The sequence below is a fragment of the Echinops telfairi genome, unplaced genomic scaffold, assembly GCF_000313985.2.
Source record: "Echinops telfairi isolate 266 unplaced genomic scaffold, ASM31398v2 ScPeMD7_7400;HRSCAF=8409, whole genome shotgun sequence".
Taxonomy (NCBI): Eukaryota; Metazoa; Chordata; class Mammalia; order Afrosoricida; family Tenrecidae; genus Echinops; species Echinops telfairi.
The window spans coordinates 5,772,256-5,796,409 of NW_022111300.1; the positions used below are offsets into that span (position 1 = coordinate 5,772,256).

The 24,154-nt window shown below is 40.4% G+C and overlaps 1 protein-coding gene across 2 annotated transcripts in view; it reads left to right on the forward strand.

The window, feature by feature from the left end:
* Window positions 1-24,154, forward strand: part of YES1 (YES proto-oncogene 1, Src family tyrosine kinase) — a 77,942-nt gene that overhangs the window by 36,821 nt on the left and 16,967 nt on the right. For both annotated transcript variants that reach the window (XM_045296171.1, XM_004702889.2), the window contains exons 2-8: window positions 11,886-12,158; window positions 15,106-15,205; window positions 18,286-18,384; window positions 20,988-21,091; window positions 21,184-21,333; window positions 22,795-22,950; window positions 23,119-23,298. In XM_045296171.1, coding sequence (XP_045152106.1) covers window positions 11,894-12,158; window positions 15,106-15,205; window positions 18,286-18,384; window positions 20,988-21,091; window positions 21,184-21,333; window positions 22,795-22,950; window positions 23,119-23,298 — 1,054 coding nt within the window. In that variant the 5' untranslated portion in view covers window positions 11,886-11,893. The remainder of the gene's footprint in view (window positions 1-11,885; window positions 12,159-15,105; window positions 15,206-18,285; window positions 18,385-20,987; window positions 21,092-21,183; window positions 21,334-22,794; window positions 22,951-23,118; window positions 23,299-24,154) is intronic.

The following is a 24,154-nucleotide window of genomic DNA, read 5'->3' on the forward strand; positions in this document are numbered from 1 at the left end:
GGGGAAAAATGAGGACCTAATTTCGGGGGTTTAAATGAAGAGAAAATGTTTTGAGAAACGATGTACAAATGTGCTTTACACAATAGATGTGTGTATGGATTGGGATAACAGTTGTATGAGCCCCTAATAAAATGTTAAAAAATAAAAACTAAAAAATTAAAAAAAAAAACACTCAAGAATTTGCAACAACAGTGAACAACAAATGAGTGCACGACGAGCGCGTGCGTGCGTGTGTGTGTTAGCAAATAGTACACACTTTGGTACACACAGGTAGAAGTGGTCTTATGTATGGTATGCACAGGTACCAGGTTTGTGTTTTTGCATCCTGGTGAAATGGTGAGTAGGGTCTAGTGCCCTAAAAGCTTAGGGGCAGCCATTTAGTTCAACTATTGGTTTTCACTCGTCAGATGCAAAAGAAAACACAAGCCATGAGCTCATCTATCCTGAGACTAGAAGAACTTAGTGGTGCCCAGCTACCACCACTGACTGTTCTAACCAGGGTTGTAAATGATGGCCCCTGATAAAATGAAGAACCATGTAGAACAAAACTCAGATTCTTAAAAAAAAGACTGGCGTACTGGAGCAGCTGACAGAGGAATCTTGAGACGGTTGCCCTGAAACCCTCTTTAAACTAAACTGACACTCCTCTGAGATCACTGTTTAGTGGAATCATAGAGTGACACACAAAATAAAAAATGACAGGGAGGTTTTGTTTGAGGTGAGACCAAAAGGTCCGTATTTACTCAAAAGCAAATACGAAAAGGTAGGGGAGCAGACAAACTAGAGTTCTGGAAATGGAACAACCAGAACATAATTGAAGAGGTACTGACGTGTTTTGGAAAATGTAACAATTGTTACTAACAATTTACCTAGAAGTTGTTAAGTGGGAACCTAATTTGCTGTGTAACCATTCACCAGAAAATGGCAGAAGTCACCCAAGGGAGCCCTGGTGGTGGAATGAGTTATGCATTAGACGCCTAACTGCAATGGTCAGCAGTTCGAAACCAGTAGCTGCTCTCAGAGAGAAAGATGAGACTTTATACTCCTGTAGAGTCTTACAGTCCTGGAAACCCTCAGTGGCCAGTCCTGGTCTGCCCTATATAGCTTTGCTATAAGTTTAAGTCTTGATGACAGTGATTTGTTCTGTTTTTTTTAGTCACCTGAGATTTGCAATAAAATATAACTCATTTGGGCTTGGGACAAAAAAATAGGAAGTTTCTTTAAGAAGTATGAAGTAATAGTTGTTAGTTTGAGGGGGTATAAAAGACACCTTTATAAGAAAAGAAGTTTTCCCATTCTCCAAAAAACGAACCCCACCATACTATTCTAGCAAGAAGATTGTAGTAGAAATAAGTAAATATCTACAGATTGGAGAGAAAGTGCCTCAGGCCAATTTATAAAGTTTCTAAAAAATTCGTGTGCACCTAATTTTCTTGAGTTCTTTAGTCTTGCTAAAGAAAGAGAAAAGCAGAAAAAGTGGATGTATACTTCATTATAGAATAACTGCATTGTATGTTTCGGGGGGGGGTCATGTTTAATTTATAAAACACTTGAAAGTAAAATCTGGAGATCTCAGGTAAAGATGAAGCACCTTTGGCCACGCTGCGTCATTATTCAAATAGCTTGTTGGTAGAAAGCCTATAAATTATTTGGTAATTATCATTCCCTCTACAAGTTTAGTCAACTTTTGAAAAATTTAGCTGGATTTTATACCTAACTTTAGAATTTTTATCCTTTTAGATCTCAAAATGACCTTATGTGTTAGTCTGGGTACATTAGAGAAACAAATCCACAGAAACTCAAATGTGTAAGAGAGTTTTATATAAAGGGTAAGTGCACATTAAAAAAGCATCCCAACCCAGTGCTGTCCAAGCCCATAAGTCCAACATTAGCCCATATGTCTGGTCTGTGTGGAACTTAATACAATTTTGTAAGTTTTGAGGTTTCATGTTAATTTGTATGTTACTTTTATTACGAGATGCAAGACAGGTACCTAGAACTTGCCAGTATTCTTTGCAGTTCTTCCAGTATCCTCCCTTTTATCACGTCCCTGGAATAGACAGATCTACGACACCAGTGTTCATTTAAAAAAAACAAACCTGTATCAGGAATTTTGACGATTTTTAAGGTCAAAGGTTTGTATATTTAAAGTGGGGGGGTGGGGGCGAAAGGTGGTAGAAAATTACCATTCCCAGGGAGGGCTGCAGGCTCAGTTTCCATTGCTCACATTTCCTATTCTTCTCTGACTCTTGGAAAGTTAAGTTCTTTGTTTGCTTTTACAAGACAAAGCACACGCCCTTTACTAGTCCTTTGCTTCCTCCTCTCTGCCTGGCTCTCTATTCCTTCTGGATCCTTCCAATCTTTTGTGCTTGATGCTAATGGGAGTAGATTAAAAATGAAAGAGGAAGGTAGATGGCCTGCAGATCAATGTGGCCTATTTATATCATATGTTATGAAAATCAAGACTATGTCTTTAGGGTTTCCTAAAGATTTAAAAACCCAGGGTTGTAAATTAGAGCCATTTAGGCAAAATGTTTCAAGGTCTGCTGGGGTAGTAGTGAGCTATGTGTTGGGCTACTAACTGGAAGGTCAGTAGCTCTAAGCTTCTAGCAGCAACAAAGGAGAAAGATGACGCTTTCTACTCTCTTTATGGGAGTAGAGGCTGTAAACCCACAGGAGCACTTCTCCTCCACCCCATAGCATTGCTATGAGTCAGCGTGGACTCCATGCAGTGATTCTGTGTGTGTCAGGGCAGGCGGGTGACGGGGTGAAGGGGGAGTGTACAATGTAGGAGCCCTGGTGGAGCTGTCAGGTAAGCGTTGGCACTGCTAATCACAAGGTTGGAAGTTCAAGTTCAAACCCACTAGCTGCTCTGAGGGAGAAAGGTGAGGCAGGTCTCCTGTAGTAAAGATTTACAAGTCTTGGAAATCCTATTTAGGGGCATTGCTGTAATTCTGAATCGACTCAATAGCAGTAGGTTTGGTTTGTCTTTAGGCAAAAGGATTAAGGGTCCCCTTCCTGCCGTTTGAATGTACTGTTAAATCATAATTGGCTTGTTTTCATGACTTAATTTATAGAAATGTACATTTAAATGTTTTTGCTTCAAGGTTAAGAGTATAGTAAATCATTGAGGGTTCCCCCCCCCCACACACACACTAGTACAGTGAAGTGCTGTGAGTTGCTATTTCAAAGTTAGTAGATTTGTGTCCTAAGTCTACCAGTGAGGCTGACTTCCAGGAATGTTTTGTCTCAACATTTTCAAAAGGACCATTATTCACTAACTTGCCAGTAAACAGAAAATTTTATATAAAAGGCTTTATCGTGGAAAAATGCAGATACCAGCCACACACCTAATCTATTGCCATGGGGCCAGACAGGATAGTATAGAACTACCCCTTGGGTTCCAAGGCTGGAATCTTTACAGAAGGAGCTTGCCACATTTTTCTCCATTGTGTGGGTAGTGAGTCTGGGCACTTTGAATGTAGGATAAACTTCAGAAAACTGGTCCCTTAGTGGCGGTCTATGTTAGCCTTGCCCTTTTGAGCAAGTCAGTTAACCTTCCTAGACTCAGATTCTTTAGAAGAAGCAGAATTAATACCTATTCATCTCCTGGTAGTATATTAGGATTACTGTGGTATTAAGTAATGAGCAATAGTAAATACTTTCGAGGCATACCATAAAACCTTACCAAAGTATAAAATATACTTTTATAACATTGTAAGTTATAATATTATAAAATATTAAAGCCAGATACTTTATCACAGTATTTGGGTTAGATACATTATTTTATGATTGGGTTAGATACATTATTTTGTTTTATTTATTATTTTATTTTTTTCTCAGTAAATGAAGTTTATTATTGTGTTAGTCTGGGTTGACTAGAGAAACGAATTCATAGACACTCAGATGTGTATAAGAGAGAACTTTATATCAATGAGCAATTAATTGTACATTAAGAAAACATCCCAGCACAGTCCAGTCCAGTTGAAGTCCGTAAGTCCGATATAACCCCATATGCCCGATACCAATCAATAAATGCCTCTTCAGATTCATGAAACATATACAATGAGGCCGAGTACAGGAAGACCATAGGCCAGTGGGTGGAAAGTCTTGTAGAGCCAGTGGTGGTGGAAGTATCTTAGCGTTGGCAGGGGTCTCCACATGGCTCCTTCAACTCCAGGGCTCTAGCACAGCTCCTTGTGTCTTATCAACAGGAATGCCTCGTAGGGAGGGAGTGTGCTCTGCATCTAGTGAGCTATTTCTCTCCATTGCACCTGCCTCTGAATGAGGTCATCAAACTGTGACCTGATTGACAGGCCAGACTCCACCCCTTCCTTAAATTGACAGATTATGTAACTGCCATGATTATTATCATAGGAATTTTGAAAAAGTAATTAATAGGCTATGAAATATAATAGGCTGAGAATCAATGCACTAGGTAACAAAGGTCAGAGTGCTAGGATAAGAAGATTGTTCCAAATAGATAATACCTATTACATAATCCCACCTAGAATTAGATCATGGCAATAATCTCAGAAGAAATGACTGAAAATGGTAAACTTTTATACTAACTGAATATTTCTGGTAAGAGGAGGAAAAACTCAGTATCTAAGCTTTTCAGAAAGTTTTGAAAATAAGAAGACCCTTCACTAAATGCCTTTTATATGTATTTAAACCAAATGAACGTTACTTTATTAAAATTAAGTACTAAGCAAATTATTGATTTTCTGATAACTTTAGGTAGAAATTTTGAAATTGAATAATACATTAATTTTTAAAAGTGTAGTTATATACAATTAACTTTATATTAGACTTGTTCATGTATATTAGCCCATAAGATAAATGAATAAATAATAATCAGAATTATACCTCCTATTTTTTGTAATCACTTTATTGGGGGTTCATACATCTCTTTTCACAATCCATACATAGATCCGTTGTGTCAAGCACATTTGTTGCCATCATCTTTCTCAAAACATTTGCTTTTTACTTGAGCCCTTGATATCAGCTCCTCATTTTTTCCCCCCGCATTCCCCACTCCCTCATGAACCTTTGATAATTTATAAATTATTATTATTTTGTCATATCTTACACTGTCTGACGTCTCCCTTCACCCACTTCTCTGTTGTCCATCCCCCAGGGAGGAGGTCACATGTAGATCCTTCTAATCAGTTACCCCTTTCTACCCCACCTTCCCTCTACCCTTCAGGTATCGCCATTCTCACCACTGGTCCTGAAGGGGTCATCTGTCCAGGATTCCCTGTGTTTCCAGCTCCTATCTGTACCAGTGTACATCCTCTGGTCTAGCCAGACTTGCAAGGTAGAGTTCGGATCATGATAGTGCGGGGAGGAAGCATTTAGGAACTAGAGGAAAGTTGTATGTTTCATCGTTGCTACCCTGCACCCTGACTGGCTCATCTCCTCCCCGCAGCCCTTCTGTAAGGGGGTGTCCAATTGCCTATAGATGGGCTTTGGGTATCCACTCAGCACTCCCCTTCACTTACAATGATATGATTTTTTTGTTCTTTGATGTCTGATACCTGATCCCTTCGACACTTCGTGGTCACACAGGCTGGTGTGCTTCTTCCATTTGGGCTTTGTTGCTTCTGAGCTAGATGACCACTTGTTTATCTTCAAGCCTTTAAGACCCCAGACGCTATATCTCCTGATGGCCAGACACCATCAGCTTTCTTTGCCACATTTGCTTATGCACACATTTGTCTTCAGTGATCATATCGGGAAGGTGGGCACCCATTGATGTGATTTTTTTGTTCTTTGATGCCTGATACCTGGTCCCTTTTTACACCTTGTGGTCACACAGACTGGTGTGCTTCTTCCATGTGGGCTATGTTGCTTCTGAGCTAGATGGCTGCTTGTTTACCTGCAAGCCTTTAAGACCCCAGACGCTATATCTTTTGATAGCCGGGCACCATCAGCTTTCTTCACCACATGTGTTTATGCACCGTTTTGTCTTCATGTCATGTGGGGAAGGTGTGCGTCATGGAATGCCAATTTGATAGAACAAAGTGTTCTTGCATTGAGTAAGTACTTGAGTGGAGGTCCAATGTCCTAGATGCATTATTTCAGCTCTGCTAAATATAGGGTTGCAGAGTAGATCCCGGTACAGTACAAATAATTCGGCTATATGGCCACCTGATATAAAGTTGAGAAATTTCCCTGACTTACAGAATAGGTAAGTTAGAACATAGTTGGAAACTTGGCTAGTGGTTATAGAACTCTTGGTGGACTGTTGCATAATTAAAACCTAGTGATACATTCTTTCGACAATAATTAAATAGATACCCACATATCAGGGACTTCAAAAAATTTGTGGAAAATGGAATGGAAAGATACTGCATTTTCTGTACTTCAGACTGTGAAGCCCCCTCGGTAAAGTCCACTGTGTTGAGTTTGTTGGAAAAACTGATTACAAAAGAGCACAGAGGAGATTCTGAGTGACAAAACAGCTCTTTTTTCTTCATGAACCATAGCTTTTATGAAAACCTTCCAACTTTTACTCTAATAAGGATGATCTTTACTGTTTGTAAATTATAGAACTTTTGAAAAAATGAGATTTACGAGAGAGTGAGAAGTTGATGTATGGAAGCATGACAGGTGAGAAAATCTCCATGCTATTTTAGTAATTAGACAACCTTACCTTGGCTGCCGTGGAGTCTCGCCTGGGTGTAGAAATTACATAATGGAGGACAGGTTGCATTTGTTAGAAGACTGGGAAGGTTGAACTCATTTTCAGATGTCAATGGGCATTTTCATGCTTCTGTTATGAATTGTCTTTGAATACCTTCTCATACTGATTGCATGTTGGCATTCTATTTTTAGCCTGTGGGGTTACAACAGATATGCTATTCACATCCATTTTATGGTGCACTGTCTATGTGTTAAAATGTAACTACTTGAAAATCTTCTCATTTTTCTCTGGGTCTTTCCTTCTCTTGTATAATTGTTGTCTCTATTAAGATGTCAACCAATTTTTTTATTGTCTCAATTTTATTTATATTCACTACATGACTAATATAACTTCTCTTTTTAATGTTTTTTTAATCGTTTTATTACAGGCTCATACAACTCTTATCACAATCCATACATACATCAGTTGTGTAAAGCACATTTGTGCATTCATTGCCGTCGTCATTCTCAAAACATTTGCTCTCCACTTAAGCCCCTGGCATCAGGTCCTCATTTTTTCCCCTCCCTCCCCGCTCCCCCTCCCTCATGAACCCTTGATAATTTATAAATTATTATTTTGTCATATCTTGCCCTGTCCAATGTCTCCCTTCACCCACTTTTCTGTTGTCCGTCCCCCAGGGAGGGGGTCACATATAGATCCTTGTAATCGGTTCCCCCTTTCCATCCCACCCTCCCTTTACCCTCCCAGTATCGCCACTCACACCACTGGTCCTGAAGGGATCATCCGCCCTGGATTCCCTGTTTCCAGTTCCTATCTGTACCAGTGTACATCCTCTGGTGTAGCCAGACTTGCGAGGTAGAATTCGGATCATGATAGTGGGGGCGGGGAGGAAGCATTTAGGAACTAGAGGAAAGTTGTATTTTTCATTGTTGCTACATTGCACCCTGACTGGCTCATCTCCTCCCTGAAACCCTTCTGTAAGGGGATCTCCAGTGGCCTACAATTGGCCTTTGGGTCTCCCTGCCTCATTCACTATGGTAAGATTTTTTTGTTCTGCTGATGCCTGATACCTGATCCCTTTCACACCTCGTGATCTCCAGCTGGTGTACTTCTTCCATGTGGGCTTTGTTGCTTCTGAGCTAGATGGCTATTTGTTTACCTTCAAGCCTTTTAGACCCCAGATGCTATATCTTTTGATAGCCAGGCATCTTCAGCTTTCTTCGCCACATTTGCTTATGCACCCATTTGTCCTCAGCGATCATATCATGGAGGTGCGCACACAATGATATGATTTGATGTCAACCAATTTTAATATATATATATATTGAAGTTTGAAGAGCCCTGGTGGCACAGTGATTTTGCATTGGGCTGTGATCCGTAAGGTCTGCAGTTTGAAACCTTGGGAGTTGCTTGGAAACTCCCTGGGGCAGTTGTACTCTTTCCTATAGGGTCGCCAGGAGTCAGCATCAACGCGATTGAGGGACATGACTAGATTAAACTAGGTATTGATGCTATGTGAAGAGAGCAGCAATTTACTTATGTACTTTTGTCCTCACCTGTGTGCCTCCAGGTCATATCTATCTGTCCATTAATGCACTTTTGCTTCTATATCATGCTTGAAAAGACTGTCTAACCCAACATTACGAAATAATTTTCCTTTACTTTCTTCTAATATGTTCAGAAGCAGTTGCCTTTTGTCCATTTTATTCATGTTCTCTCATGTTTTCAGTCACTCTTTAAATTTCAAGTCTCACTTGTGTTTCTCTGCTTCCTATAAGTTTCATATTTTGAGAATGTACCCATTTAAGACAGTGATCCGGACACTTTCCAATTGTGAGACCCTGAGATTATTTCTATTGTAATAGCTCTGTATTTCAACTAATATTATGTAGCCAATGTTGTAACTGCCTTTCACCTACTTCCTTTTGAATGTCATAGAAAGGAATAAAATAAGGACACCTTTAACATTTGAAGGTAGACGAATTAACGAAATCTGCATCAGTGCCCCTGCAGAGGGTGCATAGCCTAGTACAGGTGGCGCGGTCATAGTAAACCTTCGCCATTTGGATCACGTCGGTAGGCATCACGGTGGCTAAGAGGAGAATTAAACACAATGCTTGCTTTCGCGGAGTGTGTTGCCAGTAGCATGGTTGTGGGGTGGGAATTAGACTCAGAAGCAAAGTACAAGATCCAAAAATGAACTAAGGGGGAAACCTCCCCAGAAGTACATAAGTTTTAAAGAAAAGTAGTTTTGATCGATGTATAACACACTCACATACACCCAAGGGGAACGAACAACAGAAACGCGCACGGAGTGAGAGAGCGGGCAGTGTAAGATATGAAAATAGTAATAATTTATAATTTACCAAGGGCTCACAAGGGTGGGAGGGTAGGGGAATGAGGGTCAAAAGAGAAGCCAATACCAAGGGCTCAAGTAGAAAAATCATGTTTTGAAAATGATGGTGGAAACATGTAAAAATGTGCTTGATACAATTGATGCATGGGTTGTTTGTTATAAGAGCTGTAAGTGCCCCCAATAAAATGACTAATTAAAAAAAAGAAAAGTAGTTTTACAGATTACAGGGAAAGCCTAAATGGGAAAGTGACCTTTGTGATGGGCGTCTGTGAGTTTGTTATTGTATGGATGTGTTGGAGATGCCTTAGTATGTCTGGTCTTGCTTTTAGTGCTGGCTATGCATAGAAAAGCCCACTGCATGCCAGTTTAGCTGGGAGAGATGTGGGGAGAGTAGTAGGGAAACTCAGAACAAAATACTTGAAGAACAGGACTCTTTCTTTTCCAGTGCGAGGTGTGAGAAAGATGGGCTGTGGCCAAAATCTGGAAGGCCTTGAATGCTGTGGTGAGATGGGTGCTTAGTTTAGTAAGCACTTAGGGTGTGTCTCTTGATATTGTTAGCTGCACTTGAGTTGACCCCAACAAGGGAACAAAACCCTGCCTGGCCCTGTGCCATCTTCTTGTACTGTCGTGATCCGTAAGACCACAACATTAGCTAATTTTTCAGAACTGAATTGCCAGACCTTTTTTCCTCGTCCATCTTGGGGTAGCCATGCCAAGCCCTGTTAAGCATCATAGCAGTGTGCTGCCTTCCACCTGGATAGATGACAGTTGTATATGAAATAATCTAGCCAGGAATCCAAGCCAGGTCTTACCCACAAGAAAAGCGAGAATTCTGCTACTGAACTGCCCCTGTCTCCAGGCCTCTCACTAGAAAAATAATCACTATCCTGAATGGTAGCTGCTGGCCACGTATATGTATTAAGCACTTAAACGGTTGCTGTCTCAATTGAGATGTGTTTATAAGTAAAACTCACGGATTTTGTAAGGCTTAGTATTAAAGCAGGCTGGAGGGAATGTAACATCACATTATCAATGTTTATAGTGATTACACGTTCAAATGGTTATATAAGAGTACATTTAAAAAGTAGGAGCCCCGGGTGGTGTAGTGGATACAAGTTGGGCTGCAGTCCACAAGGTCAGCAGTTCGAAACCACTAGCAGCTCCTCAAGAAAAAGAGGCTTTCTACTCTTTATTCCATACTGTCAGAAACCCACAGGGGCAGTTCTGCCCTGTCTTATAAGGTCGCTATGAGTCGGCATTGACTCGATGACAATAGTTTGGTTTTCTGGTTTTTAGAAATAAAATATATTGTTACAAAGTTATTGAAACTTTTACTAAACAGAAATACCAAATTGTGGAGCCATTACCATTTGACATCTCCTAGGTGTAAACGCTGGTGAAGTCGTGTTTTATCTCTCAACGCTTCCTCAAAGAATCCCACGGTCTTCAGTTCTACACCATGTCAGAGCACCATCCTTGAAGGACCCCAATTGGGTTTCTCTTCCCGATTCTGAGTGTAGGGAACCAGAAGAACTTTGAATGGGCACGGCCAGGGCAGTGGGACGTGGCTGGGACGAGGTTTCCAAACCAGATTCTCCTAGAACAGTGCTGTCTGTCTATCTGCCGCCGAAGAGTGAGCACGTCTTGGGGGAGAAACTCCTCTGTGCTACTTTCTGATCTTTTTTCCACCAATGTCGTTTTCCAGGTAAAAAAAAAATTCTTCGTAATAAATTCCTGTGATCATCTTAGGTCCTTCTAGAAAATCTATCAAAATTAGCTCTTTGGAATCCCTCAGAAACAGTCACCGTACCTTCTGAGCTGGCTTTGTTGTCTTGAATTTAACTGGCCCAGAAGATCCCCTCAGAAGCCACTGTTTTTATTGGGCCCTTTTTTGCATGGCCCTTAATGGACTAAGACACCTTAAGGAGAACTTGCCTGCGGCCACCTGCTGATAGCAGAGACACGTTTAAAGGTGCTCTGTTTGGAAGGAATCTGTGCATGCGATGAACTTGTAGCTCGACCTTGTGACTGACCCAGTATACTCAGATGCAGAGCCATCTTCTGGCCAGAACATGTTCTGGGGCAAACCACCCTGAGCCACACTTCTAGCACTGTCACATCGCTGCCTCTGTGTTGGTAAATACCATCTCTCTCTAACTTCAGGGTTGTTTAAAAAAAAAAAGGCAAACATTTTCTGGTCAAGAATGGTCTTTTTCTTAAAACACATGAAATAAACTAATTTGACAAATTTCGTGCTTTAATTAACCTAGAGGAGAGATTTTTAATTTGAGAGATGGCATTATTAAAAATCATTGTTTCTTTCATTGTAAACCATGAATTAACAGTTCAGTGCCAATTTTTTTGAAGTGAAAATAGAGTACATTACAAAAGGGATCAAAAAGGGAGAGGCTTCATTTTAAGCAATCTAGATTGTTCGGCTTGCTTATATTTTATTGTTTTAGCTTTATATTGTGGACTAGGTGAGCGTTTGTAGAGTAGATCGTGAGTTTTACATTCAACCATTCGTACTCATGCATTACCGGTCCCTCAGCCACCCATCACTTGTCCTGTTTCTCGTCCTCCGCCTTTCCTAACCCTCTGCACGCTGTCCTTGAGTGAAGGCTGCCCTTTTGACCTGAAAAGGCTGAGTAATATGGGGGCAAGGTCAGTTCTAGATCTGAAGAGTGAATAAAGGCCATAGACTTGGGGGTTCCTAATTTTTTGTTGGTCCCATAAACCTTGGCCTCATTATTTTGAGTTTTATCCCGTATTATTTTGCTTTTGAATGATACTTTTTGTGGAGAAAACGGCTTTGTCAGCTTTTGAATTGAAATTTTGTGTCCTGTATATTGACTTTCTCAAAAATATTTGCCTTTGTAGATCTGATAATGGGCTGCATTAAGAGTAAGGAGAACAAAAGTCCATCTATTAAATATCGAACCGAGAACGTTACCGAGCCCGTCAGCACAAGCGCCAGCCAGTATGGAGCAGAGCACACTTCAGGGGCACCTTCGTCTTCAACAAAGGGGACATCTGTTCATTTGAACAGTCTTTCCATGACGCCATTTGGAGGATCCTCAGGGGTGACACCTTTTGGAGGAACATCTTCCTCATTTTCAGGGGTGCAAAGTTCATATCCTACTGGTTTAACAGGTGAGATTTCAATGAACAATCCTGTTATAAGTTTGAGACCATGAACTTGGACAATAGAAATGTGAGGTTTACCTGTGGTTGTGAAAATAACTTACTGGGGGACTTTTAAAATAATTATCTATATACTCGAGTATAAGCCAACCCGAACATCAGCCGAGGCTCCAAATTTTACACTGCATTAAAAATGTGCTGAAAAGCTCAGCTTATACTCGAGTATAGATGGTATATGTTAAAATTACAGTCTCTAACATGAGCATTAAGGCTTTATTGTGTATATGGCTGGGAAATTTTGTACTAATTATATATTATATCTTGAATGATAACATTATTTCACTAGTTCATTATTTAAATGTTTATTGACTATCTGTTATATGGCAAGCACTGGGGATATAAAAATTTACATCAAATATCCCTCCCTCAAAAATCTTAAAGCGTCTCAGGATTGGAAAATGCTATCCATTATTAAAATAATAATTTTTTTAAATCCCGAGACTTAGAAAGTTTGATTTTTTTCTCAGTCACAGATAATAGACAGGAGAGCCCAGATTTAATATCCTAATTTAATAAAACTCCATTTATTTTATACATTCTATATCTTTTCAGAGCATAGGATAAAAGGATGGTGTTGCATGGACACAAGACCAGTATTTTTTTTTTAAGTAAACTCAAATTTTTTTTAGAAAATTTTTCAAAAGAGAGAGCAAAAGAGCCACATTTTTGTAAAGAGTCCCTTTGCAGAAGTCAGGATTCTTTTTCCCTGCAGGAAACAAAACACAAGTAGCTTCAACAGTAATCTTGGGTTGGTTAACCTCCCAGACTTCTTGACACAGCAGCTCCACGTTGTCCGCGGCCGAGAGAGACGCAGGCTTCATTCTGCTCTCCTGCAGTCCTGGGAGTGGAGGCAAAACAGGTCCCCGCATCAAAGCGAGCACCGTCGGTCCTGTGAACAACTGTGGGTGAAAGAAATCGCTTCTCAAAGCTTAGACTAGAGATTTCCCCATGGACCAGGGACAGTGGCTAGAGGAGTGCCATGGACCGATTCTAATTTTCTAAACATTTTCTCATGGGTTGGCAGTTCAAACCCACTAACTGCTTCCCAGGAGAAAGCTGCAGCAGTCAGCTTTCATAAAAACCATCGCCTTGGAACCTTGTGGAAAGTTAGGTGCCAGGTATAGAGAGATGAGCAAGACAAGCAAGGCTTCTGCTGGGCATTACAATGGAGTTTGCAGTGCAATGAGTCAGGCAACATCTAGTAAGTGAATAGCCAAGCGGTGGTTAATGATTTGTAAGTGCTAAGAAGGAACTAGCCAGCATGATTGGAAAAGGGCACCTTAAGAAGAAATCGTTTGAAGTGAGATTTGATTGATAATGCCCTAACCAGGTGGCTGGCCCGACAAAGCATTCCAGGAAGAGGAAATTACACAGAAAATTCAGGAAGTGTTGGTGGACGTGGTACTTTTGAGGACGAGCGGGCGGGCCGACCGCCGTGAACCAAGGGGAGGGTGGTGTGATGTGAAACGGCAGGGCTCACCAGAAGCCCAGTTCCTCAGGGTTCTGTAACCTCTGGAAGACGTTTCGGCTGTATTTGGAGCCAGAAAGAAAAGAAGCTATTGAAGAGTTTTAATCACAGGATGTGCATAACTGAATTTCCTTTTATAAAAACTCCGGTGCTGTGTGGAGATTGAATGTTAGGGGTTAGAAGGCTACTGCTTTCAGTCTTCCCAGTGAGAAATGACAAGGACTTTGAATGAAAGTGGCAGCGTGGAAATGGAGAGAAGTAGATAAATAAGATACTTTAGAAGCAGAACTGTTGCTTAGGCAACGGACTGAATAGTGGTGCCCTTTGTTGAGGTAGGAAGACCGTGGTAAATACAAATCGGAAGAGGAAAACTATGAAAGCTCTTGGTTTGGTAACTAATAAGTGTTGAATGCGTATTAGACTTTCAAGTAGAGATATCAAATAGGCAGTAGACATATGGCTGTGGAATTTAGAGGTGAGAGCAAATAAATGAGGTAATACTATAGGCGATTACATTTTTCTTTCGGTTTTGTATAATTTTGAATTTTAAGACAGGTCTTATATTATTGCGTGTATGTCACAGTATTTTTGCTTATTAGTCTTTTCATAGTTTTACTATCTGCCTTTTATTCTTAAGAAATTTTGAAAATTGATAGATTGAAAACTAAAAATTGATCTGGCAACTCTAGAATTATGATGTACAGTATGTACATATTCAGATGAAGAATGTTAATACAATTAAGGGACTTTACCCTGGCTTGAGTAATTTGTAACACTGAAATGCCATATATATTTTATAAATCTCTTCTGTTACTTTTTTGGGGGGTGATTAATAGTTTGGTTGTTCAGTGTGCTCATCTCTGAAGTATATGCATATAATACTACATATAATACTGTTATATTTAGAATATATACCTTGTAATTTGTATCGTATCCCACCTTGCCATTTGATTTCTAAGGAAGCTTGTCATTTTTATCCTTATGTAATAAACATTCTTATTAAAACCCAGTCATGACTGTTAATGATTAATTGGTTTTATGAACGAAAATGTCTTGTGTTGTTGATAAGAACCTGGGGTGATCCGTGCCACGGTGATGTCTGTTACTTGCAGTGCTTTTTCTGTCAAGGAATTGACTTGAAATGTTACCCGTCTTCCAGCTGAGGGTGGTGTTGCTATGCATCAGGATTAAATTGTTTTCCATGGTCTGTAAAATGTTAGCATTTCACAAGTAATCTCATGGAATATCTTAAAAGAACACCCCATAAACTTGACAATTTTAGCTGCCCAAATCTTCAGCTTCTATAAAATGGATCTTGGAGATTAGGAAGAAAACCATCCTTAAGAGTTTTGCTGTTGTTTGATGACAGTGGTACTGTATTTCTGTTTCGTTAACACGTATATATGGTCGTTTCTTTTCCTTCAATAGGTGGTGTTACTCTATTTGTGGCCTTATACGATTATGAAGCTAGAACTACAGAAGACCTCTCATTTAAGAAGGGTGAAAGATTTCAAATAATTAACAATACGTAAGTGTCCTGAGAATTTTGTGAGAGAGAAAAAACCTGGTTGTTGGACTGTGCATTTGGCGTCCTTAGGTGTGTGGCAGGCATACTGTACTGTTGTACTGCAGCCAGCAGTGAGTCCTTCTACACATTGTACTGATGTGTCTGCCACAAACAAGAGATTTTGGAATCATGGTTCTTTGAGAGTTACATGCAAGTAAGTACATTACTTTAAAAAAACAGACACGAATTTTAGTTCTATGGGTGATTAAAGCTCTTGCTCATTAAATAAAAAAGCAAGGGAAGAGGTTCAATCAGTGAGGTGCTCCTGTACTCTCATGGCATTTTTCTTCTATAATTCTTAGACTTTTTGTCATTCAGTGACCCACCCTAGAAAATTTGTTATGGAAAATAGATTACATAACTTCACTGTGAGCATTAAGAGTCCCTTTATGACTTCTGAAATCATGCATCTAGGATCTCTTTGTTTCCCGTCATTGTTTCTTCCCATCTGCCACTAGCTCTATTTCTAGCACATAAACTAGAATCATATATTTGTCTCTCTTAAATTTCTGCAGGAGCCGCAGTTGTCTCTAAGATCAAAGGGATCTACAGCAAGCAGTCCTAACTGCCACCACCCCCTCACCCCACACTCCTCAGCTCCTGATTTGCCTCCGGGGGCTTCCCATCCTCTCAGCTCCTCCACACATGCGGTTTCCTGTTTGGGGAGTGTGACTTCTTGTCTCACTCCATTTTTAATCTGGCTACCCTTGCTCATCCTTCTGGATCCTTCTTCAAGGAATCTTTTCCTGTTACTCGCCCTCTTCTGTCAGGCCCCTCCCCACCCCTTGCTTGGACAGTTGTTTCTCTTTTGTGTTCACGTAGCAGCACCCGGTGCAAACCTCGGCCACAGCTCATATCACAGTTGTGAGTTGTGATTTGTCTCTTGTCCTTCTGTTAGACCAGGAATTCGCAACTAGAGGCTGAATCATGCAGCAGACATTGGAAATGACTGGAGATGTTTTTGATTGCCATAACCCAGAGGCTGCTACCGCCATTCAGTGGGTAGAGGCCAGGGATGCTGCTAGAAAACCCTCTGATGTGTGGGGGACCCCCATAGCAAAGAGCCAACCAGCGCAACCTGCCAGTCATGCCGATACTAAAAAATCCCTGCTCTCAGACAGTACTTACAGGACAGCATCAAGTTCTTATCTCTCTTGCCAGCACTCCTTGTTACAGTTTGTCATTTAATAGATACTTGAGAAATATTTGAATAAAGCAATCACTGGTTGGGTTGTTGTGTGTCATTAAATTGATGGTGGCCCTTGGTGCCAGAGAATTCTGCCCCCTTAGGATTTCGCAGCTACCGTTTTTTATAGGAAGGCTCCCTGGTGGCACTGTCATGGTAACCATTCACCACAATGTTGGCAGTTCAAACCCCCAGCTGTTCCCTTTGAAGGAAGTTGAGACTCTTGGTTTGATATAGACTTAGAAGCCCCATCTAGGGTTGCTGTGAGTCAGAATTATAACTCAGTGGCAGTGGGTCTGGTTCGGTTTTGGAAATCTTTGTGGTAGTAGAACAACACCGGGACTTTACTCTGCTGACTGACTGTAGATTCATACTGTTGACCTTTTTGTCAGGAGCCAAGCACTTAACCATGGTGGATCCTCTAACTTGATAAGCAAAGATTTCATTTGTGTGTCTGAAAGCGCTTAAAGATACTAGCAGACAACAAAACTTACACCTATTTCAATTACCTTAGGATTTTCATTCCGTTTTTTTTTTTTTTTTCCAGGTCTTGACAGAACCTAAGCATTTTCAGGTTTATTTTTTTTATTTAACATTTTATTAGGGGCTCATACAACTGTTATCCCAATCCATACACACATCATTCCGTTTTTTAAGGCTTAAGTTCACCCCACACATCTGTGCAAGGAGCATGTGGTGGCTGTGGACCGCACCCTTGGCTATTTGTACCCATCAGCCGCTCACATTCCAATTTGGATCATCTGTTTTGAATGCTTACCTTCTGGTAAAGCAGACAATGCACTTTATCTTTAGTAGTTGATTCTAAATTTATTTTCCTCATTAAAGATTGATAATATTTGCTCGCATTTTAGTTTTGGGAAAGTTAGGACGTGTGTGTTATAAATCATACAGTTCTCACATCTGGACTTGAAATTTAATTTTACTCTTCTTTGGCTATTTGTGGGCATTTTTGTAAATGTACACTATTCCAGGAATTCGATGTCTTTAGCATTACTATTCACTGTTACTATCTGGGCTCTAAGAGTACTAGAGCTAGAGCACCTGGTTTTTTCCTAAAAAGAGTACTAAAAGTTGATGTATTGTTAAAAAGGAAAGCATTTGTCAGTACAAAAGAAAGAAGTACCGAAACATGCTGCAGCGTAGATGAACCTTGAGAAATCCTATTACTGAAAAAGGCAGTCACAAAAGACCACATCGTGGATGATTTCATGTATGTGAAATGCCCAGAATCGGTGAATCCGTAGAAAAGAAAGTAGAGTCTGCCAGGATTTGGAAGGTGGGGAGGAAGAGAAAGTGACTGCTAAGGGCTTCCAGGTTTTTCTTGGGGACGATAGGAATATTCCAAAATTGTTTAGGGGGGAGAGTTACACAACTCTGTGAGTCGACTAAAAACCTTAATTTTATACCTTAAATGGGTAAATTTTATGGCATGTAAATGACATTGATAAAACTTTAAAAATTGAAGCAGTTGATAAAAACAGTAATTGGAAAGATTTCCCTCCCAAATTGCTTATTGGTATGGTTGAAAAAAATTTTTAATAAAAAAGAAATTGTAATCAAAGCATGTGTGAGGGATTTTCTGTTGTTTAGTAGAGAAATATACAATTATGTTTTCCTTTTTCTTACCTCCTTAATTCATGTAACCTCTTTTTGATTGTCCTTTGAGTGTACTTCTTAAATAAATTTCTAACCACTCTCAGTTGAGAAAAGATGCACTAAATAAATTAGTGCATAAATAAAAAAGTGAAAGTTGTGTCTCAGACACAAGACAACATTGCAATATATCTTATCTTGAGAAATATCTTTATGGTAATTGTTGTTTTATGTTTTGCAGGGAAGGAGACTGGTGGGAAGCAAGATCAATTGCTACAGGAAAGAACGGTTATATCCCTAGCAATTATGTAGCGCCTGCAGATTCCATTCAGGCAGAAGAGTATGATATTACTTCATATTTTATTTATTCTTTTGATTTTTTAAAATATTTTAATGCACATTGTACTTAGCCACACTTTATACACACGCAGTTACACATTGATCTTAATATAGTTAATGTATCATATTAACAGGAGATATTACTTGAAAATAAATAATTCATGCATATGCATAGTAGTATCTGCTTAAGTAGAACCATAACAAATCCGCATTAATAATGGTATACATTATGCCGGGTTTCTATCTTTTATTACTCAACTTGTTTTTAAAAATTATAATAACCCCTTTTTAAAATTTTTTATTTTTTAGATAATTTTATTGGGGGCTCTTACAACTCTTGTTATAATCCATACATCAATTGTATCTGACATATACGTACATATATTCTATTGCTCTTTTCTAGACATTTACTTTGCATTGAGCCCTTGGGATCAGCCTTCTTTTTTTTCCCCCCTCTCTCCTTTCCCCCTCCCCCCAACCCTTGAGGGCCCTTGATAGATTATAGATTGTTAATTATTTTCAGATCTCACACCAACCACTGTCTCCCTTCCCCTCTGGTTTCTATTGTTCTTTCCCCTGGATTGGGGGTGTGTGGTAATGTGTCATTCATTACAGTCGGTGCCCCCTCCCTCCCCATCTCTTTCCCACTTCCCCCTACCTTTCTGGTATCTCTCTCTATTCCTGTTTCTGGGTTCCATGTGTTGTGAGTTCTATACCTACACCTGTGTACATACTTCCGTCTAGTCCAGAGTGGGAAGCGGCACTGGGGTCATAGTAGTGGGGGGAGAGGAGGCCTCAAGGGATCCGAGGTGTGTTGGTGATCCATTAGTGCTCTACTGCACCCTAATTGACTCGTCCCCTTCCTGCCACCCCTCTGTGGGGGGATGTTCCATTGTCCACAGATGGGCTTTGGGTCTCCACTCCAACCCCCCTCCATTCTCACCAATACATTTTTATTCGTTTGTTTACTGTTTGTTGTGAGTCTTCTGATGCCTGTTGCCTGGTCTTGATGACACCTCACGATTGCACTGGCTTCTTCCATGTGGGCTTGTTGCTTCACTGCTAGATGGCCGCTTTACTTCAATCATTTAAGACCCCAGACACTATATCTTTTAATAGCCGGGCACCACCCTCTGTCTTCACCACATCTGCTTATGCACCCATTTTGTCTTCAGCGATCATGTAGGGGGCGGAGGGGGGAGGGGGGGAAGGTGAACATCACAGAATGCCAGTTTGTTAGATCAAAGTGTTCTTGTATTGAGGGAAGATTAACCCTTTTTCTGTTTTGTAGATTTTCTCACTTCAAAAGTTTACTTTTGTTAGTGTTGTGTTAGCATTGACATGGGTGGTTTTATTGTAATTCTATGGGGGAGTGTCCTTGTTTTTGACACCTCACCTCACCACACCACACCACACCCACATCACTTACTGCCATTGGGGCACTTCTGACTCTAGTGTAAGGTGACCAGACACCCCGCTTTTGGCGGGACAGTCCCGCTTTTTAACAATTTGGCCCACATCCCTCGGCATTTTTAAAAAGTCCCGATTTTTGGAAAGAATGCACGACAAGCTTAGGGTATATGGTTTTCGGCTGCCATGTGGCTATTTCACCAGGATATCAGTTTTATCAATGGTGTCCCGCTTTACCAATGTTAAAATCTGGTCACCTTATCATAGTGCCCCTATAGGACAGAGGACCTGGCCCTCTGGGTTTCCCAAACTCTTTACTGGAGTATACAGCCTCCTCTTTCTCCCTCGGGGAACCTGGGTGAAGAGTATATGGGGTCTGGTCTATGTATGGTTCTCACATCTTTTCTGAAACTTATAATTTATTTTAAAAAAGTTAAAAGCCCACCAAAAGTGACAAAACTTAGTTTTAGTTCAAACCAAGTTTATCTGAAAAATTTTTGTCACAGCACTTTGCACACGCTCTTTACGTAGCAGATGCCCTGTCGGTCTCTGTTTCTTCTCTAATCCTACATCGCTTGACTCCCTTCACTCCGTTGTACTAGGCACTTGGCTTCTCTTGTGCCCTTTTGGATTCTCTTCTCTCCTGTGAGCTTCCTCAAAGCAGAGCCTGTCAGTTTTGTTCACAAAACTAGATTAGATCAAACCCCCACGAGTTTTTACTCCTAATAATTTGGTTATGGTACACATGGGGTCACCCTGAGTCAGAAGTGAGTCAACGGCAGGGGTGCGTTTAGCTTTCTGTTCTTTTTCATGTTGTCATCCTACTGGATATGAGTGACCACATGGTTGCTGGTAAACACTTAAGCTGTTCTCTGTTTCCATCGGTCACGTATGTCTGTCTGCTGTCTGTCCCGCACTTACTGTTGGCATGACTGAGAGGTGTTGCTTAAGAAACACTCGTTGAGTAGTCAACACCTGGAAATGCTGTGACAGAGTATATCCTGACTTTCAGCTTTTTAATGTTCCTGTTTAATAAATACAAGTCTGTAGTTCCGTTTGAAACTGTGTATCATTAACAGCTAACCACTTTTGTCAGAGTTCTTTGCCCTGCCCCGCTCCATTCTTTGAGACTTCTATATAATCTTCCTGACCTTGACCCCTTGCCTACTGAAAACATCATTCCTTTTTTTCCAGGTGGTATTTTGGCAAAATGGGTAGAAAAGATGCTGAAAGGTTACTTTTGAACCCTGGGAACCAGCGGGGTATTTTCTTAGTAAGGGAGAGCGAAACTACTAAAGGTATGAACATTGCTACAGTAATACAGACGTCACACTTTTCTTGGGCAGCATTGTGAGACAGATGCAGCTTAAAATGTCCCTTCTCCTCCTAGGTGCTTATTCCCTCTCTATTCGTGATTGGGACGAGGTCAGGGGTGACAATGTGAAACACTACAAAATTAGAAAACTTGACAACGGTGGATACTACATCACAACCAGAGCCCAATTTGAGACTCTGCAGAAATTGGTGAAACACTATACAGGTAGGTGAATGTTTCAGAAGTAAAGACGGCCTTCTTGTGTTCTGTTTGATGAGGACAGAATCCATGTCTTCATGTCCGGCACAGTATTTACACAGACTACACGCTCAATAGCTTTCATGTCTGAGGAACGGAAGGAACATAAGGAATAATTAATACCTGCCTTATTACCGGACTTGCATTCTTGGATCCTCTATTTAAATCAGACTACCATCTTTTGAGTCTTGTATCTTACTGGCAGAGTATTTACATTAGAGTTGCCATTCATAATAGATGAATACCAAGATTGTAAGAATATATTTTAGACAGTAAGGGCTAGTATTTTATTTGTGGACCCTTACTAAGAATATAAAACTAAAACGTTTACATAAAAAGCAATGTCACATATCTATTTTAGGTTTTCTTCCCTGGATTGACGGGAGCACATAAGAATTCCTGAAGTAGAAACTGAATAAAATTGGATCTGAAGATGCATTTTTCCTGTTAAATTAATGTGTAGTAACTACAAACATTCTTTAGTCTTTAAACAGCATTGGTGTTAATGAGTATTAGTGCCTTCTGTCTCAGAAGTTTTCATTGCCAGTTAGATCTATGTGAACGTATCTGAAAGTCATTGATTAGTAGTGGAGGAAGGGGCTCTTCCCTAGTCATTTCTGCCTTAGTGATAACCGACCGCAAACAGCCTACCAAGACACCCCGATCTTGACTCTGATCAAAAGTGTTCCCAAGCACTGGCATCAGTTGTCAGACACTTGTCAGAATGTGAATGTTTGTGATGCGTTACTGAGAACGCGGGCAGCAATGTGTCTTACTTACACTAAGGAAGTCATAGCAGGGTTGGCTAGTCAAGCCCTTGGAAATCTGGGCTTCCTTGCTTTGGTGTCTCCTATATTTAGAAATTAACCTGCTGGCTGAAGCATAGTTTCCTTCCTTTTGGTATGCCTCTTGACATCAGTGGTTAGAGGTAAAGGAAAGCCTGGTGGTCAGACACCTATATTTGGAAGCAGACCTGCGGAATCAGTTCTGCTGCTTTTATGTGAGATATACATGAGATATTTGTAAAGGGCTGAATCATCATACTGGAACATTCCGTTACTCTTTAGTAACTTCATCCTTTTGTGCGTGTGCTCCTAGAGCAGTGGTTCTCAACCTTCCTAATGCCTCGACCCTTTCATACAGTTCCTCATGCTGTGCTGACCTACCCCCACCATAAAATTGTTTTCCTTGCTACTTCATAACTGTGATTTTACTACTGTTATGAATCGGGTGACCCCTGTGAAAGGGTCGTTCGACCCCACAAGGAGTCGCGACCCACAGGTTGAAGACTGCTGTCCTAGAGTAACTGATAAAGCACGTGATGTTTTGCTTTTACTTGCTTTAATTTAAACTTGGTAAAACATGGAGATTTATGCCTTGATTTCTGTGAGTCCTTCATTGTAAAATGTAGCTTCTTCATTTATCTAGAGCACGCGGACGGTTTATGCCATAAGTTAACCACTGTGTGTCCAACTGTGAAACCCCAGACTCAAGGTCTAGCGAAAGATGCTTGGGAAATCCCCCGGGAATCCCTGCGACTGGAGGTTAAATTAGGCCAAGGCTGTTTTGGTGAAGTCTGGATGGGTAAGAAGCCTGCACTGCTTTTTGCTGTTGTTACTCTGCCGTGGAGCCTCATGTCACATTTTTGATAAAGTAAATGTAGATCTTTAAGGTAATTGCCATTGGTGGGAATGGAGGAGTCAGAAACCCCCTGCACTGTAGATGATGCCATACGATGTCTTGTTTCTCTAGGGACCTGGAATGGAACCACAAAAGTAGCAATCAAAACACTAAAGCCAGGTACAATGATGCCCGAAGCGTTCCTTCAAGAGGCTCAGATCATGAAAAAATTAAGACACGATAAACTTGTGCCGCTCTATGCCGTTGTTTCGGAAGAGCCAATTTACATCGTCACCGAATTTATGTCCAAAGGTATGTGTATGCTCTTGAACTCTGAGGGTATTTATGTTGATAGATTTTAAGTCTTTATTTCTATGTGTAGTGATTTCTAACTTTAAGATTTTTTTATAGAAACATTGGAAAAGAAATAATGAGCTAGTAGTAATAGTTCCATTTATTTAGAGAATAGTAGAAAGTTTAAAAGGAAAATTAGGGTTGCAGAAGTTATTTTCCATGTAGATTGGAGTAAAGGAAATGGATTTGTGGTGTTGGTGAAGATACTGGAACTACCATGGACTTTGAGAAGAACAAACATCTGTTTGCTTGGACGAAGTGCAGGCTAGAATGCTCCTTAGAAGCGAGGGTAGTAAGACTTCATCTTGTGCACTGTGGGACTAGTCCCCAGAAATGTTGACATCGTGTTTCATAGAGAAGAGGGTCCGAACAAATTGGAATGCCCTCAGAAAGATGGATTGACACAGTGGCTGCAGCAGTAGGTTCAAACACCCTCTCATTCAGCAGTTGTGAGGATGGGGCAGGACCAGGCACGGTTTTGTTCTTTTGTACGTAGGGGCTCTCGGAGTTGGAATTGACTTGACTGAGCTTATCAACAACAGCAAAAAGGGAAAAGAGTATTGGTACAAATTGAATTAAAATAATGCAGTGAAAATGAAGTCTGTATTTTTAGTCCTAAACTAATCAGGTAAAATTAAAGAGATTAATTTTATCTCATTTTAGTGTAGCTATAACGAACCTTTAAACTCAGAGCTCTAGGAAATGCTCTTTCACCGCTGTCCATTGAAGTCTGTGGTTAATGCTGAATGACTGGGAGTGACCAAGCTTTAGTTTTAGATCTATGTCGAGTCCCTAGCCGAGCACTTAGAAGCTT